Raw genomic sequence first — 20,173 nt, 5'->3', positions numbered from 1 at the left:
TAATGAAAATTCAATTTTATTAGTATAGCGATAAGAGTTAAAATTGTTTGAAGACTATTCATATATGTACTTAAAAAACATACGATTCAATGCATATGTATTATGTATAGGTCTCTTGCTATTTCACTTTGTCTTGAATGAAATGTTCATTAATAATTCTGTAACTATTTATTTGTTTTGCATTTTTAACACTTTTTATTTTACTTTAGGTTGCGTTAAACGTTTAACGCGCTGGGGGGGGGGGGGATAAAGAGAGAGCGAGAGGGAATGATGACAATCAATTCTGACTTGTAAGTAAGTGATGTTAATAAAGTTTGTTTTAAAACACTAAAAATTCCTTAAAAATCAACTTCCACACCTTCCGGTTTTCATTACAACATTACCAAGCTTAACTTTTTCCTTTACACGACGCGCAATTATTATTATTTTTTTTATTTAATTTTACTTTATTCCTTTATATAAGAACGAAATCCGAATAAACTTATACTGACAAATCCGATGTACGTAAGTATCCAATTATGATGAAGTAAAATACTCACTGCAGCTGGCTTTGAAGCTGCAACGTCTGGAGTTCTGGAATATTTACATAATAATTACTTATAAAAAAAAAATATAAATTTCCTACCAAGAAAAAAATTAACATATTATTTAATTTATTAATTTAATATTCAGGCTTCATACATATATAAAGGTCGTTATAATTCTTTGAAAATAAAACAAGTAAAATATGACCAATATTAAGTTATTAAAATATGATTGGGAGATTGAAAATGAATGATAAAAAGGTGGCGTAGAAACGACACCTCGGAATAACTCCGTAAACAAGAACGAAACAGGATCGTGAGGTCTGTCTCAGAAAAGGCTTTGTTTTTATAAATACGTATATTATTATTATAACGATTAACTTACTAACATAGTTTTATATGTATAAATAAACTTAATTAATTGAACTATTGGTAATTTTTTCTTTATCTTTTAGACTTAATATAATTACGAATTTTACTATTTACAAGTATCACAATTTGGAGTTTTGATGTATCTAAAGTGTTTCATACAAAAGACATCAACGGGATCTTGTTTTTATTGAGTATTGTATAATAACAAAAAAAATGTGTGCAGTTTTGAATCGTAACACTTTTTCAGTGTTAATAGATAAAATTCAACTTAGATTTTAAGTAATACAAAATATATATTATATAAGTTAAAATATCGATTCTATATTAAAAGATTTCCATCATTAATAGATTTCAATATATGAACATTTGTCAAGAAATAACTCAAGAATATAAATTATTTAATTAACATGGATTAATTTTTATTTACATTATTACTACTAACTCCATCTATTATATTTTTTATTTAACAATTTTCAGTGTTACAAAAAGTTCACACTTTATTGTGTAGATGGCGCTTTTCATAGTTGCTATTAAAGAAATGACATCAACAAATATTTATTCATACATTTTTAGCGTTTATTTGAAAACCAATAGTTTGAAATCTATCATTCTTATTATACTAATGCTTTTTGATCTATCTGTAATAACTTTCTGTAAGTTGTAACATATTTACATTTTAACAAAAACCTCACACGTTGTTGTGTAGATGGCGCTTCCAACTATAAATTTTTGATCTTTATTCCAGTCAGGAAAGGTTTTTTAGTTAAAAAACTTAGTTGTCAAAACATATTAACTAAATAATTATTTTATTTAGATTTAATCTACAATAAGTTTATAAACGTTTTTTAATTTTCATTTTAAAGACACCATTGTGCCTCAAATACATTCTTATAAATAGATTTACGAAGGAATTCAATTTGATATGTCTTTTATTGTTTACTAAAGAATTGCGACCCGAACATTTACTGTATTGTAACGGTAAAAATTATTTTAATGATTTTTAATTAAAACGACCTATATTTTATTGTTTATCTAAATACAAGGAAATAATGAATTAATGAGAACTAAATGGAGGACAAAACTTTAGTTAGACAGTTAACTTCAAAACGACATTTAGGTAATGTTGTCATATACAAAAATGTATACCATATCATTCCATGAATTTACTATTTGTTAGACGAACGTAATAAAATTATTTTAAGTTATAAAACAGCTGAAGAAAAGATGAAAATTGTCGAAATAAAAAAATGATTTTATTTAAAAAATTATATATTTTTAAAAATAAATTGTACAAATAAATAAATACGAGCTAAATTTGAGACCACGTGGTCGAATCCTAATTTAGGATGTGTCGATCAGAGAACGCCAATCATTATAATATAATTAATTAAATTATATCGCCATTTAATTATTTTAATGGCAATACTAAAAAAAATTAAAAAATCTAATCTACAATATAAAAATAGTAAAAAAACATTATTTTACAATTTAAACTTACTTGCAAGAATCACTTTTTAGCACCTATTTACATTGAATAACAACATTAACATAGAAACAAACATATAATACACACACACATTTATATATATGTATATATATATTTGTGTATGTGTGTGTGTGTCTGTGTGTATGTGTGTTGTGTGCAATCGTATAAATATATAATTATTATAATTTCTTTTACTTGATACAAATATTTAAATATAACAAAAATGATAAGTCCATTTGTTTCATATAACACTTTATAACAATTTAAAAATGAAATCCGTGTCTATTTGCAAAAAAAAAAAAACATCGTGTCATAATTTTTGTAATAAAAATTTGCACGTCAATCAAAAGATTTACATATGATGACAATTAATGTGTATTAAAAAGAATTTAGCCAAATAATTTTATTTTGATTCAAATGAGAATCGTAAGAAGAACTACACGCGAGTAAGGCGCGTCGAGTACTGAGCTGGGAAGCAGCGGGTTCGGACACCGGCCGTCACAACGAACCCGCTGATACTATTCACTGAACATAAAATTTAATCGGTTCAATAAATTGTTCGGTAACTTTAACTTTAACATAAAGGTAGTATAATTTTTTTTAAATCTATCTAAACTAATCAATGTCTAAGAGTTGATTAGCTTGTCGATCCAAGGGACGAATTTCTGTATGTTAGTGTAGACACCCGGCAGGTGTTCCCTGCCGCAGCCTATGCCCCACGACACGAGACCTATGAGGGTGCTTCGCCCCTCGTATTTCAAGGTCAGCGGGCCTCCGCTGTCGCCCTGACAGGAATCTCTACCACCCTGAAAGTACAAAATGGTATGATATGAATTCTTATATTTTTTTTCTATGAGACGGTTCTTGGTTTCGTTTCCGACTTTTAAATTTCTATATGGTTACATGTATGTCGTCCATGATTTATCGGCGTGGTGGGTTCAGCTCTAATCCCTGTCATGTTCTATGCCTAGTTGTTCATTAGATAGTTCGACTAAAATGTAATGAGCAATTTTATTGAGAAATATAAAAAAAAAATATCATATTATAATTTGTTTACCGAATCATTGACTCAAGTAAATACAAAAATTGAGGAATCATAATGAGATATAGCATACAGATCATCTAAAATTTCCGTGTAGTTTTTGCGGGAACACGTCATGACAGTTATGTTAAGAATGTCACGTGTGAAAGATTATTGATAGCTCTTCCAGTTGGTCAGGATATCAATTTAGTATAAGTTCCTCCGAACAAAGCAAGTCATAGTCTAGTACGTTAAAATCATAATCTGACCTCTTTGTAGCCGGCGCAGAGGAACACGTCATGAATCGTTTCTCGTCTCCCGGCAGCTCGGAACCAACGCTGACAGCGCTCGTTGGGGATAACCTCTACATCCACCTCCTGAAACCAAGGTATGATACCAGGAGATTAGGACACCATCGGCATTAGGATATTCGACTTCAATAAGTAATAATACATAGCTCCAAAAATTATTATATTTGTATGTATATAAAACATACTATTTATACCAATCGAATATTATACGTAGTTGTTTTTCTATCATAGGCCTTCTTTTAGTGTATAGTACGCTGGTATTGTATTACTTCCAGTTTACGGTGACTTATTACAATTCTGATGGCTAAATAAGGGAATAAACATTCCCAAACAAATATATAATATATTATAAAAAATAGTTACCAGTTACCAGATTACATATAGTTACCAGAGAGTAACGGCTGTAGAAGATCATAGATCTATGGATAATTTGAACAATATTTTATCTGCTTTAATGTGCTAATTATAACAATATATGCACAAAAAAATCTTAACTTAATTTTTACATATTCCTCATAATAATAATGTTTTTGTAACCTGCAGCACCGATGGGACTGTGCTCTGTCCGTGTCTTGTCCGCCCCCAGCCAGCTACGGTCGCCATTTTGCCGGCTAACTTCATTTGCTTTTGTGGTAGACATACCTATGAAACAATTAAAATGGTTCAAATCTTTTTCTTTTTGCTTATTTTTAACTATGTTTATTAATACATATTATTGAATTTTGAAATTTCTAAGTAACTTACTATTAAATCATTGGAAGCACATCTAAAAGTGAAAAATACTCTATCAATATTTATGTGACCTTTTGATTCTTTGGAAAACTATTTCCTGCAGTCTTTTTCTTGGAGATATTTTTTGTCCATTTCTTTTAATTCAGCTCATTATTGTTTTCCACAATATACCCATCCCTATTCATCTATTACGCTCTTTATGCCATTTCTCTCCATCCACCCATCTCTTACCGGCAGTATATGTTGCTTGAACACCACACCCCTCTCCAACTGCACTAAGGCCACGTCATTCCTGAAGTCCGAGGGTTCGTATGACGGATGGACTTCCTTGCGCTGGACAGCAAACTCCTCGTGCGAGTATCTCTCCCCAGCATCACGGACGTCCCACTCCCCGAGACGGACCCGCAGTTGTGAATTAGGAGTACTGAAGATATAAAGAAGATTTCAAGGCATGCTGATGTTAAAAATTTTCTGGAGATGGAGTTCTTGCATCAAGATAAATGAAATTCTTGGACGATGTTGTTATAACAAGAAAAGAGATTTCTGATGGTGTGCTTTTCAAAGAACATTATTGTCTATTTGGGCAAGAATCGGTTTTCTATGATATTCGCCACCTAACACAATTCCAAATATTACAAAATCTTTGGACTGAAAAGGCTGACGTCATGAGATGATAATTCCGTCAAATCTTATTTACATTGGACTATAAATTGGGATTTAAAACTAAATTAATTTTTGAGGCTCATAATGTGATCAATAAAAACTCACGTGGCTACACAATGAGCAGCAGTGATCACCCATCGATCAGATATGAGGGCTCCTCCACAGGCCAGCTTCTTACTGAGGAAACCGGACTTGATGAGGGCGGCTTGCCAAGGATGAGAACCGAAACCGGTCGAGTGCCCACCGACTATCCGGTTTGACCGGGTGTAGTGTTCACCGCAGCCTGGTGATGAAATGATGATGATACTTACGATGATGAAATTGTGAAATTCTGATATTATTTTAAAATGTTTCTCCAACCAAAACCTACTTAAGTTATTTTATTCAATTGTTATTTTAATTGGTGCATGATGATTATGAAAACGCAGTGCAATTTTAGAAGCAGAAGAGAAACGAATCACCGTGGACACTGACGAACTGACCTTCATTTTAATACATAGAAAAGTCTAATAATCTGAAATCTATTTCATAATACAACTGTACGTTATATAAGTATGTTCTCACATAGTCTGTGATATACAGATGATTTTGATCACGTTTTGTGTACTATGAGCTGCATTAGCTGATCAATACTTTCTAAAAACTAGTTAATATATTATTAAATATCAACTGCAAGGTGGATTACTTGTGCCCTGGTATTTATTCCATTGTCACATATTGTCAGAATGAATGATGGTGTCTAGTTCGTCAGTATTCACAAGTAACATTCAGTAGAATGACAAACATCTCACCGGGATAGCTAGGCCTCATTGGCTTTTGAACGCTGTGCACTGGCACATAATCATCATTACCAGGTCTATCACCTACACTCTCCGTGTAAAAGTCGTCTGTGTGTGTTGTGCTCTCGTGGTACGAGGGTTTTACGTGGTAGTAGTGATTGTAGTCTGTGCCCCAAACCGGTTTCGGCCGGTTCATACCGTTTTGCGCCGGTTGCGGCCGGTCTGTGGGTTTGTACGGTTTTGGGCGGTTTGTTTCCGTGTAAATGATGATGGGATCTTCGAATTGTGTGTTTGTTTGGTAGTCGAAGGTCTCGTGTGGGAATGTCCCGATCAATTCTATAAGGTCACCTGTTTTAAATTTACCCTTTTAATATTTTTTGTTGCACCAAACTTAAGTGTGGGAAAACATCGAGTAGAGTTATAATTAAATAATGTTATCATTGTTTAACTTAAAAAATAGGAATATTACTTAAAATATCATATAAATTATATTTAATAATATAAATGTATAAATTAAATAATGATTACCAAGATTTTTCGTTACGAAATCAAAATGGAAGATAAAAACGAGATAAATCCGAAGACGATTATATTACTTCATCATCATCAGCCTATCGGAGCCCACTGCTGAGCAAAGGCCTCTTTTCACATGGAGAAGGTTAGAGCATTAATCACCACGCTCGCTCAAGGCGGGTTGGCGATTTCAAACTCATAATTTGATATTATAATTCCAAGTTTCCTGACGATATTTTCCTTCACCGTCTGTCAATAGTATCTAAATACTCTTAGAAAGTAAATATGACTCGGAAAATGCTACAATTATAATCAAATTAAACAAGTCTAAATCATTCCACTTGAAACATAAACTATAACTTATCACTCAAAATAAACACATTTTTTAATATTAACCATACCTCGCGTTTCACAAACAAGTTTTTATGAAAGCAAACTTGGAAACTATCCGTGTCAAGTAACTATGAAATTACTTAGGAGTATACGAGTATCTATGTTAAGTGTTATAAAACTAATCTATTAATTAAATTGATTCTGTGTATTGTTGAAAAAACTATATATATATACTATAATTAACTATAATTAAAGTCCCAATAAGACTGTTCCAACTGTCGTAACGTTCCACGTCTACATTAGGCGTCAATTACAAAAACCAAATAATCCAAACGCTTCAACTTTCACATTATAATAACACAGTAACGTCTTACGTATGAATATTTTTTATGACTAACATAGAAATTTAATATAAACCTTGTACAACACTAATTTCCGCTTAAACACTTCCCGAATGATGCGTAACTAGGAATATCTGACTTGACCGCACATAATACATAACGGATTGTTAGCGAGTTGTGCGAGTTTTCACGTAAAAAGTATCGAGTTACAAGTAACGATTACTTGTAAATAACGTAATTAGGGGAAACACAATACTTTCCAATCTATCCAGCGACCGGATACGATTAAGTTTTTTGTACTATTGTGTTAAGCTCGGCCAGTCTGACGCTTTCACCGAATTTCACCTAATTGTTGTATATTTAGACCGATCTCAAGTTGTATGTCAGTGGTAAAATATATAATTATATATACATTTGTAATATACGTAACAATATTTTAATTTGATTAAAAAAAAAGAAAGAAAAATTGTAATATTTTTTTTTTAACCCAACATTAATGTTACGTAATTAAACCGGGTCACTAGATCCCAAGATTCCACTTACATAAAAAAAATAACAATTTTGAGAAAGTGAAATAACATTGTGATGTTATGTGAGATAATTATACTATTAAAAAGTTTCCATTTCCGGTTACGAGGTACGCACTACGATTTTATCTACCACTAGGTCTAACCCTTGACTTTGCACGACTTTTACGTTATGTACAGTTAGCTAAAAGTGTCAATTATTTTGCTCACTATTTCCTTACGATAGAGAAATGATCACAGATAAAAGCATTCGCATTTTTAACAGAAATAGCATCCGTTTGTGATACATTAAAAAAATTAAATTGATAGAAAATTATATAAATAAAAAATATTATTAGAAATAATTCAGACTAAAATGACAACGTAAAGTACATTACCAACAGCGTTTTATTTACTCACAACTCAACTACCGTACGCCTAACATAAAGTTTGACAGTTAATACGGAACAAATTAAACGCAGACTAAGTCCATTGTTACCGTTTCTCAATTCAACATCTCTAAATAAATTTGGCAACTTCTGTTACGACGTAATGTGGGTCGCATTTAAGAACAAAAGAATTATATTGGTCCTACTACATTGCTTGACACTTTAATTTCACTATTGCGACATTGTCATTATAATGTATGTTTGTTCGTTTGTTACCTAATTATACCTAAACACTAAACAGCTCAAATGATTTTAGTACTTAACCCTTATAACACAAGATACTGTTTTCTAAAAATAAGTTTATCAAAATTTTTGTAGTGTATGCATATAATACATAATTTATAACTATTAACACAACTTTATTTAGTCAAATAAAATACAGACATCTAGTTTTTGATACGTAGAATATCACGTGAAAGAATGTATAGCATACTGAAAACTATCTGTATTAAGTTCGGTAATGGAAAACGGTGGTAAGAATATCAATGACGTGGTTATTATAATATAATTATATTTTTATATTAATGACTAATGAGCTTGTGTCCACACTAAGATGTTTGAAAAGATATGATCGATAGATAAAAATGTTCTAACTTGTCTGTCACGGCCTCTTCAAGCACACACAAACAATAATTCTATCAAGACGTAACAAACAACGCTTGTTAGGTCACTGTTAGCAAGACAATGTTATTGACATTCAGTTAAATCTTATATTTAGTTACGCAAAACATATATAAATCTAATTTTACTTGTATCTAGTTCGGAATATAATATTATTACTATAACTTACTGGCGTTGTGTACAGGTGGCGCCACTTCCGTTGGACGTTCTGTCGTCTCCTTGTCCACACAGCAGGACCAGATCATGCCCCCGGAGCACAGATCCAACGGTTTCCCACCACCCAGCACGCACGAGATGCTGAGGGCGCAGGCGTACCTTGCGCCTCTATAACGACAGGTTTGTGGTATCACTGGAACATAAATTGACAAATGTCTGTGTTTTATTGTTAACTAACTTATGGGTATATTTGTATTGGATATATTAATACATAAGAGAGTATAATTAAGACAACATTTTCTATACATAAGTTAAAAATGTTGATTATAGCCTGCTTCTCCATTTAATTTCCGTGCGGTATGATGTAGTCACGATAAATAGCTTTATATATTATGTGAATATCCCCTACAATATGCTATATTTTTTACCCATAATGTATTATTCAATAATCAAGTCAATGATCATCTATAATAAATCAATAGCGTTGCTTTCTAAGTATAAATTAAGAACACAATATCCTCATGATTTAATAGTTAGGTTGGTGTTGCGCACGCGCAAGTGAAAATCGATTTACGTTCACCGAATCGCGTGCACCCGTGTTACCTCATAGAAAAACAAATAAATGCTTTGAATTATGTACATTTATATAAAAAAATACATATATTTGTAAAATAATGATTAGGTTATTTACATGTTTATATAAAAGTGCAGACATTTTACAGGGTATAGGGTCGCAATTAGTTATAAGAAATTGAATTAAAATTTTTGTCGTAATTATAAGAGAAATAAGATCGTTTTAAATTATTAAATATTAGAACAAGTTTAATGACACAGATAATAAATAATAATTTGTATTATAATAACATTATAGTGTATACACGGAATCGAAAGTTTATGACCAAAACTAATGATGTCCCCTTACTTTCGTTGTATTCAGTTAGTTATCCTGACATTAAGGAAGTCATTATCATCTGATTAACTTTCACAGACTCAGATTATACGTCATTATACTGAAAATAGAAAGCTCTGATCTCGGTTCAAATAAGTTAACTTAATGTTAAGGAGTTAACTGCATTCTGTATATAGAATATATATAATAGTTAAAGTTGTCATGCCGTTAGTTAAAGCGTGGTTTGTCTATAGAAATATGTTAGAGTTCACATTGCTTGTTGTAGCCAAATAACTACGGATAGTATTAACGTTATTGGATGAAAAACGAGAAACGCTTCTTATGTAGTATAAAGCAAACATGTGGTAAAAAGTGTGGCTTGATGAGAAAACGTAACATAAAAGTTTTGCTAATCATGTCTTTACATTCGTCTCAGCTCTTAAAAATCTTTGGTAGATCTATTTTATATTTTCATAACGTAAAAACTAGTAGAATTACTTTTAAAGTATTTCCTTGTTATATTAACTTGTAATTCAATTAGTGCTTTATAAATATTAGATTAATAATTATATAAGTAGTTTTTGTATGTCTCTTGATGTTCTCCAACCCTCGCGATAGTAACACAACATAAATGTCATGGACAAGCCAACAGGATTCCACATTACTTTCCTTATATAAAATTAATGAAGTTCCCGGCTATGTTTGTTGCTCTTAAAACTTTTAAAAAGATTTCAATGAAACTTTTACAAACTTAAAATTATGTAGCTCGGAAATAACAATAAGATATATGACATTATTTATCCCTGATTATTTTTATTTCCCTTAGGAACAAATCATAATGGTTGTACAGTATACATATTTTTCGTGAAGTTCCAAATACAGACGCTAGATGTCGTTGTCAATAGATATAACTACTTTATAACTTTGAAGCACACCTTTTTATTGCTCTCTGAACCCAATTTCGATGTCCACGCGAAAGAAAGCAATGTTTATAAATCGATTCGCGGAATAAATTTTACTATGAACACATAATTTTTCGTACAGATATGGATAAGAGTCGCTAATAATACACTTAAAAATATTACTATTAATATATTACGTGTAGTATTATTAAAATAAAATTAAGTAAATTATGAATCTGACTAAGTAAAGCAATGTAAATAAACTCTGAATTGAAAATCGGAAGTAACACTTTGTTTGTTTCTTCCACTTTCGATTATTCGTTAATATTTAGTTAATGGGCGTAAAATTAATTTATTATACATATATTATAAATTCATTACATTTTTTAAGAACGTTTTAATATGTTTTATTGAAAAGCTATCACTTAAAATGCAAATGTCATTTTGTTGGGCAGATTAAAAATTTATCTTCGCCCGTTTATTTTTTTTCAGATATATCAAATATTCGTGTTATATTTACGTATGTTTTCATTGCAATATTTATTTCACAGACACAAAATAGACATAGTTTTGATTGAAAATGTGACGTTTTATATATATTTATATTAATTTAAACATTTTTATTTCATTATAACATAGCCACACGTAAAAAAGAATAGTTTGTTTTATTATTTTTAATGTTATATTATAAAAGTTTTCAGTGAAATTATCTTAAAAACTGCGAGTAACGAAACGTTTTTTTCATTTAACACATACAATCGTATTGAGCGAGTACTTACTTTTTCCTAATAAATCCATTATGGAATCGTCCTCCTGTGATGAAGTATACTGACTCTGATAAGGCCCTTTTCTTCTTCCAAGCGCGTCCAATAACAATATCTCTTTTTCCTGCCCATTCGTAGGTCTCCGTCTATCAGACGCCTCCATCTCAAAATCGTCTTGTAGCGTCAACACGTCGTTCTCAATTTCCGAACACATAACATCCAGGGCGATTAGAGAAAAAATAAAAACGAATCTTCTTCGTATTTTGAAATTAATTATTCCCGCCATCACGTCGAAAACACGCACTTACACTCACAATATTGTACACATGACTTCACTTAGTTTTTTATACACGAAATTATATGTATATATATTGTACCGTTTTTATTCCTTTATGTGAATTTTTCATTAAATACTTTTTGTGTAAATATTTTTCAATGGCTGTATGTATAATCTGTGGCGGACGTGTATACTCTGGAAGTTTGTTATCGGAAGTAAGCGTCTTTAAACAACACGTTCGTTTTCACTTTCGTTCAACAACATTTTCTCTGGCGTCGTTACGCGCTACAAAATAAAATATATGTTAAATATATCGCCCACAGAATATTAATGTGTGATGTCAGATTTCGTAATTATATGTTTTAGACGCTTACAGTTTTTTTTTTTTTTAATTCTATTTTGTTACATAATTTAATATATTCAGCTTATCTATAATTAGGTTTGTTTATTTTTCCTGTTCAGTATTTTACGTAATATTTAACTTTCATAATGTTTAAGTTTTTTTTTTTTCTAGATTTAGTTCTCTTGACCGTGTTTTTTTTTTTGTTTCGAACATTTTAATTTTCAAACAATTTTTCGATTTTAAATAGTTTAATATTAATTTAAGTTACATTTTGAAGGTGTAAGATTTATTTTATCTATCGTGATGTAGCTTACATACGAACCACAGATAAAAAATTGATTTTTTATATTTTTTTTGTTGCATTATAATATATATGTTTTATATACAAGTTAATATTAAGCAAACGATGATATAAATATCGTAATACTGATAAATATCAAGACGGCGGTCACACTTGAAGCTTCTACTTTCGCCTCGGCTTTCCAAAACTGTCATAAGAAACAAAACGTCGCAACTCCAACGAGCGATAATCGATTCTAATACAATAAAATAATGTTCAAAATCGAATGTATTTGTGCAAAAAACAATATTAATTCATTGCAAAATTAACCTAATTTTACATAAAATAAGATTCAGTTTCCATTGAATAATTATGATTTCTTTGATATCCTAATTTACAGCCAATTAAGGATTTCTCTTATATAATATACGGCGTACCTTAGGTTCAGGTAAGGATTTTATAGGAGAATATACCATATTGTAAGGTAAATAAGATCGTTTTTAGAATGTCATATAATACATATATGTATATGCGAGACCAATATTCGTAATTTCTATATAAAATCGTTCATTTTATTTGATATACAGAAAAACGAGCTAATTTGGGTCAGCTTAATATTTTTTTACTTTAACACCGACAGTTTCAACGTTTCTCGTGAACCGTGCAACACTAATGGCGGTGATTATAAAGTGGCGTCGGGGACTTATAGTAAAGATTAATCTACACTCCGAGGAGATATTTTTTTTTGCAAAAATCTGGAATTCCTTAAGAATAGTTTTGATATTATTTTTTTTATGATCGAAATAACATAAATATTTTATCCTAATAATATTATATGTGAAAAAGTTTGAAAGTTTGAGTATGGGTGTTTGTTAATCTTTCATTTGAAAACTACTGAACCGATTTTGGTGTAACTTTATAGTAATGTAGTTTAGACATCAGAATGAGACATAGGATATAATTTATACCGGAATTTATTTCATAACAACTGCATTTTGCATGAAGTCCCGAGACACAGACTAAAGATGTCGCTGCCGGTTGCTTAAAATATCTATTTTTAAAACATTATACATCTCCCTCCAAATTTCAAAGGTCACGCGAACAATGTCACGGGCAAAAACTAGTGTTTTGTAATTTGTTAATTTAAATGCCATTTCTTTATATTTGGCGACCAGCCAAGAGGATGTTGAAGACATTGAAATACATCAACCAAACAATTCCTGTATGTTTGTGTGTTATTTTTTTTTTTTTTTGTAATTATAAAGCGTAGAATTCACAGCTTTCTGACTAACATTATTATTAAAATTACTATAATTATATATTTAATTATATTATTTCACTATAACATGTATTTATCAAATATATTGCCAGATACATAACATTTTATATACACTTAACTTATTGTTAAACTGTCATATTTTATCTTCCATAAGACATGTTGCGAAATTTTTCAACAATGGGACATTCTGTATGCAAAAATTACGAAATAAAACACGCTCTGTTTAGAATGACGGAATGATGGGGCGCGGAAAAAATACAGCTGAATTAAATATATATTTATATATATATATGTCCTTATATACCTCATCTATAAATAATCAAATATTTTTAACATTTGTATGCTTATCATAAGTTTACGTTATACTACATAAGTGGCGTTAACAGTATTTCAATCATAAATTTTAACATTATCATAATAATGTGTGTTATTGAAATAAAAACGGGAGACGCTGCGTATGTAGTCACGTACTTGTGGTAAGGATAATATTTTCAAATATGGATGATTTAAAAAATTGCCAATGTCAGAAATTAATTCGGAAGTTATTCATATCAACTTATTTGGTAATATATTATATTGGAATTTTAATTTTTGTTTTTTTTTTTTAAACCTCGTCGTTAGCGGCATAAATAACAGATTGTATCGAAACGAAAACGTTTTGTGAGCCACTAACAGTATTTAAAGCATGATTTCTTCGTAACATAAATATTTTTACGAGTATATTTAATTTATTTTTTATTACACTTCGCCTTTATATGTTTCCGGGTTAAACATTGACAGACGGACAAACAGTAAAATGATTAAGTGTAACGTTTTTTCTGAATACAAGGTGAGACACCCCTACTAGCGTTACTACCCTTACTAACCTTACTAACTATCTTAGTGGGAGTTAATATAGTTAACCTACACACGAACAGTTTTAAAGTATTTCATTCACGAACCTTTGAAAACGACATATCCATTGATTTGTTAACTTTTAGTATCAGGTTATACGAATGACTGATAGTAACTTTTTCCCGCCAATTTAATAAAATATTAAAGATTATTAAATGAATATTTTAAATATATATATATATATTGTTTATATAAGTATTGATTAAAATCTTTTTCTTTTTAATTAATTTTGTTTTTGCATTTTTATATATTTTAAAGAATTAATTTAAATGTATTTAATTTAATTTCTTAGTGTGATTATTATTATTTTTATTACATATTATTAAGTAATAATAATATTGTTTTAAATTCATCACACAGAAATATCTATGACTTACCTAAAGCTATGTTTATAATCACATTTTTCGCGTAATTTTTATTATTTTTGTTATAAGATAGGCGCGTGTTGGTTTGTTTGTTACCGGCTATATACTGTCACCGGTCCCTGAAGACGGCCGCGGCCAGCGGTTCCCAACATTTAATAATATATAATTATATTTATTATAAGATTTTAAATGGAACGTAATAAGATGAAATAAAGTTAGTTTCATTTGAAAGACGAAATAAAACTGATTAATATGGAATTATAAAAATATGTATTAATTTTTTTTAAATTGGTTAATAATAATGATAAATAATGTTTTTATTTACACAGTTTTTTTTATTTTTCTCTACTAATTTATTATTATTTAAATTTATAAACATATAATTTATATATATATATATATAAATATATATTTATATATATAAAGGTTGTGTACATCTGACGGCGCCAGAGAGTGGCGAGAGTTGGTTGAAAGTAGATTTTACTTTTGAACATAAAACTTCCGATCTAGTTTTATAGATTAGGACGCTTACCAACTGTTCCGTTATTTGGGTAACAACGGTACATTCAATTAAGGCTAGAACGTAAATCACGTAAATATAAACGTATCATACGTCTCACACATGTGTACCTACGTTTAACGGATCTTTCAAGTAAAACGATGACATTAATTTTATTTTAAGAAAATATAAATATTAAAATTGTTCTTTCACATTGGCTGTATGATATTAATTAATATATATATATATATATATATATATATATATATATATAAATTGTATATATATATTGTGTTTTAATTAAGTAATGTTTATAATTACATATTTTTAATTAATAATTTAAATATATATACGTTGGCTGAATCGACATTCCTTGTCCTGTCATGTCAGAAAATATACAGAACCGAAAGCTGGGTAACAAATATAATTCTGACTACGAGTCCCGCCATAAATTCGGTGATTGCTAAGAATACTAGTTATAAATGCAAATAACTATATCACTTTACCAAGCAGTCATAAGATCTTGGTAAATTATATTGAATCTGTACAAACTATCACACAACTGACAGTTATTTAATATGCTTAAACATTAAATTATAATGTTCATAATGATGTGGACGGTAGGTAGGGATTTTTTAAGTCTAAATTTTTCTTATTGGTTAGGGGGAATAAAAAGAGACGGAGTGAGAGTGAATGGGTTGATCAATTGTGGATTGTAAGCAATGTTTTTAAAGATTTAAAGGAACAATATGAGTACAGTGAAAATTTATTTCTACCCTTTCCTATTTTCATTTCCACATCCCAAAATTTCACTGCTACCGCTTTGAGGGACTTCGCGTAATATTTTCTTAAATATCCGTAGCCTGATCATAGATTAAAAAAATCAACTATAAACAAAATATTACTTACGACTTATTTTTCGCGCCAATTATTATTAATTATTTCACATATTAAAACTGTATGGGGTGAGATAGTATTGAATTATGAATCGATTAAAATAAAAGTAGAATTATTGCATCTTTTAATTTATTTTGAGATTTTATAATATAATATAATAATTTTTCCTATGTATTATTTACTACGGATTATAACTTGGTTATCCCGAGATGAGTGTACGTACAGTCTCGTAACGTCATGTGCCTTATGTCATGTAATATCAATCGCGTCTTAAGCTACTAGACGAGACGAAACCTCTCATCATTCCATGGATTCACCGAGCGGGTGCCGGGTCCATCGTTGCTGAGAGAGGAGCTTCAACAGTGCATGGGATTTGCGACCCGGATGTAGGCTTAAGGGGCCACAATCAAACGCGCGTTAAACGCTCACCTCCACCGTCCAAGCTCCTCTCTCCTAACCAAATTTGAAACGAACCTACTAGGGCTGCCTTCGACGCACGTTCCAAGAATGAACTGACCTTAGTTCTGGACCAGCCCAAGTCTTTTATTAGGTTGTATATAGATTTAGCTGTTGCACCTCATTATTTAAAGAAAAAATATGATTTGAACAACAGGCTAAATAATATATTAGATTTATTAATTATTTTCAAATTTCATGCAAGTAGTTTTGTTTCCTTCAAAAAACAGTTTAATTAACTAATTTTGAAATTTATTATAGCAAGTAGTATTCCTAATTTAGTGATTTTTATATAATCTTCTTTTTTATAGTTTTATATATATATATATATATATCTAATGAATATTTCGATAAAAAGAATTAGTAATAGTTTGGCTCTTTCACAATTTTGAAGACGGGTTTTATATTTGGAGTTGCCGAAGTGCAACACTTGAGTAATAATTTGAATAATAATTCGAGTTGATTTTATTTATATCAACTGATAAAATAAAAATATTGCTAACTAAAAATTTAACTCAAAAATTCATTTTATATATACATATTATATAAAATATACTTTTAAAGAAATAATGAAGATTTTACGTACATCTGAATGACGTAATATAAAATTTCAGAGCAGTCCGGGTGAACAGCTTGTATGGTACATAAAAAACATCGCTACCAACTTTCACCCGCGTTTTATTACTAAAGGATATCTCGCCAGGTTTATATAATATGTGTGTTTAAGGTAAACGATGAAATTCGATGGTGTGATAAGAATTTAAATTATATACAACACTAGTTTGTCCCCGCGACTCCGTCCCCGTGAACATCAAAATTAAGGTTAGGCTGAATGTATCAAGTGTGTTTAAACAATATATAATAAATTAACCTACGTTGCAGCCTTTCCATTTTGAATAACCGAGGTACAGACTACAGCGCCATCTGCCGGACTCATCTGTGAACCTAAACCGTCTGGAGCGAAACGTAAAAATATACGAAAATTTTTTTGAAATCTGTCCAGTCGTTTAGTAGTTCAGTGACACACACACACACATACAGTAGATTTATATATATATATATACAGATTATCTTTTAATGTCAAAATAGGAGAGCTTATAAATGAACAAAAACAAGAACAGTGTTCTTAATCTAAGTCCGCGTCATACTACGTACGTAACGTTTCCCGTTTCACGTTCAATAACCTACTTTGTTACTATGTCATAGGATTTATTAATGACAACCTGCCAACGCGTACGTGGCGTGATACACACTTGGTGAGCATAGTAAATTAATATGTACGACATTTTATTTACAAAATAATTAAGATATGTCATGGATTTTATAATAATGAGATTGAAAGAAAACTAACATGCCCTTTAAACCTACACCTGGGTCGCAAGTCCAGGGACAGTTGAAGCTCCTCTCCCTGCAACGATGGACCCGGCACCCGCACGGAATCTATTGAATGCTGAGATGTGTCGTCTCATTGTGTACTACGCGATTTTTTATTACTTTAAACTACTTATTCCCGACGTTTCAGTTACTTAGCTGCTACCGATCAAGGGCAGACGACATGAGAATAATAAAAAAAGATAGATAAACGTGTTTTGTATAATTAAAACATTTTTATATATGAAAAAAAAAATCACAGGCAAGCTAATCTGCTTTAAAGTAATAACTATATACAGCCTTTTAATAATAAAATGTAATCATATTGTCAATTTGTCTATGAGTTTTTTCAATATTTTTGATAAAAATCATCTATTTGTGGTATATATTTTAACTCATCGAGATTCCTTTGGTTATCTTTTAACCAATATCCTAAAGGTTTAACTGGTTACGTAACATCGCTGACTAATGGCACCGGATGTAACTTTCTCCATCTTGTAAGGTTACAAAACCGTATATTACGTTAGTTATAACATAGAAAGTAACAAATTATATTATATTATAATTAAAAACGTTCGTAGTGGTTAAATTAATTAAAATTATCAATGATTTTGTTAAAAGATTTTGATAGCCAACCTGTTTTATTGTATCTAAATGTCATATATATATATATATATAAATAACAATCATAATAATTCTATGTTAATTTTATTATATAATATAGGTATACTATATTTTAAAGATTTAATATTCAATTTATTATTGTTGTCTATCAAAAATGTTTAAAATCGCAAAAAGTATTCGTATTGAATTAAAACTATATATATTTTTATCAAAATTATCTGATATTAAGGCGGATATATATTAAATTTATGACTAAGTACGAGAATGTTGAATTTGACGCGCGTTAGACAGTGTCGTCTGTCCGTGATCACGGTTGCTGAAGTAACGGACACGTCGAGTGGGATGTTAAACAAATAACCGAGGCAATCCGAAAACAATAGTTGTATTAAAAAATCATACCTTAGTTATGTAATAATCAGTCAGTTGTTAGAGTTTGATAAGTTAGGTCAAAGGTCACGATCGAATTTAATCTGAACTTTCGTGCCATAACCAATACGAATCATTTAGCCGGGATTTACAATCGCGCACGAGTCGCGAGACGAGGCACGAGCCGATGCACAAGGTGACAGTTTTGTAAATTACAAACGTTTCCAATCTCAATGCACTCGTACTAAGAACGGTAAGGGAACGGTCAAAGTTTACGAATGGAAACAAAAAACGTTTAAACCTTCAGTTTTATGTGAATCCTTACTCATTTAATTTTTGGGCCAAAAACACTCAGTTATTGCTTTTTAAATATATCAAAAATATACAAATTTCATTGAGCTACTTACTGAGAAAAAAATATTTACAATATCTATATATAAAGACTTTAAAAGTAATTACTATAACAATACTCACATCCGATCTCGTCGAAAAATTTTGATTTCTGGGATCCTATTTTGGTGTCATCTCTATTATTCTTCAGTGACTGTATTTGCGGTGATTTAAACGCTGATTTGTATTTTATGTTCTTGATGTTACCTTCCCTATCCATTATAGTTATATCCTCGTGTGAGTCCACAGCATCTCTCTCTAATAACGCCTTCAACACATCACTGTTGTAATCGCCGTTGACTCCGACCAAGTCAGATTTACGATCGCTCGCCGATTCTTTCGTTTTTATTATGTGGCTAAAATTTTCTGAGCTCACCACGTCAAATAATATCATAGCCAAATAAATATATAATTCACCCATAATATAATATATTTTATAACATATGTATATATAAAAATTATAATATTTTCAACACCATGAACACCGCACACTAAACCTTCAACGAGTTTCCGATATAAAGCCTTCGCGATAACTAAAACGATGTAATTGGAAATTTTTAAGGCTTTTATTTTTTATTTTTATCGAAAGCGAAAGTACAGCCACGTTCGACACGAGTGGCTGCTGTGACCAAAAATTGGTTTCGTTTAACATGTTTTGGAGAAATGTGCTTACATAACTGTTAGCTGCTTGTAGGACTCGATATGAAAGGATCCTTTTAAATATATATAAAAAATATGATACATATATATATAGCATTTTTATTAATTAC

At 30.3% G+C, this 20,173-nt stretch overlaps 1 protein-coding gene across 4 annotated transcripts; it reads right to left on the bottom strand.

The window, feature by feature from the left end:
* Positions 1-2,538: 2,538 nt before the first annotated feature.
* Positions 2,539-19,998, bottom strand: LOC116776416 (serine proteinase stubble-like). 4 transcript variants are annotated; one of them, XM_061525267.1, is made up of 9 exons: positions 14,813-14,899; positions 11,378-11,924; positions 8,821-9,000; positions 5,901-6,236; positions 5,215-5,392; positions 4,678-4,870; positions 4,252-4,356; positions 3,673-3,780; positions 2,539-3,188 (listed from the first exon to the last, which is right to left on the bottom strand). In XM_061525267.1, the coding sequence occupies exons 2-9, from the start codon at positions 11,646-11,648 to the stop codon at positions 3,009-3,011; spliced, it is 1,551 nt and encodes a 516-aa protein (XP_061381251.1). In that variant the 5' UTR covers positions 11,649-11,924; positions 14,813-14,899; the 3' UTR covers positions 2,539-3,008. The 4 variants fall into 4 exon arrangements, with proteins under 4 accessions (XP_061381251.1, XP_061381250.1, XP_061381252.1 ...); XM_061525266.1 differs by lacking the exons at positions 11,378-11,924; positions 14,813-14,899 and adding an exon at positions 19,488-19,998; XM_032669619.2 differs by lacking the exon at positions 5,901-6,236 and having other exon boundaries at positions 2,735-3,188.
* Positions 19,999-20,173: the final 175 nt, after the last annotated feature.

The sequence above is a fragment of the Danaus plexippus genome, chromosome 28 (genome assembly GCF_018135715.1).
Source record: "Danaus plexippus chromosome 28, MEX_DaPlex, whole genome shotgun sequence".
NCBI classification, from domain to species: domain Eukaryota; kingdom Metazoa; phylum Arthropoda; class Insecta; order Lepidoptera; family Nymphalidae; genus Danaus; species Danaus plexippus.
This window is presented reverse-complemented; position numbering and strand designations above follow the sequence as displayed.

Coding starts and splice junctions, on each gene's coding strand:
- LOC116776416 (XM_061525266.1), bottom strand. CDS start 19,824: ATGGGTGAATTATATATTTATTTGGCTATGATATTATTTGACGTGGTG. Junction 9,001..19,487: donor ATTTTTCGACGAGATCGGAT/GTGAGTATTGTT, acceptor TTTATGTTCCAG/TGATACCACAAACCTGTCGT. Junction 3,189..3,672: donor TCTGCGCCGGCTACAAAGAG/GTCAGATTATGA, acceptor TTGTACTTTCAG/GGTGGTAGAGATTCCTGTCA.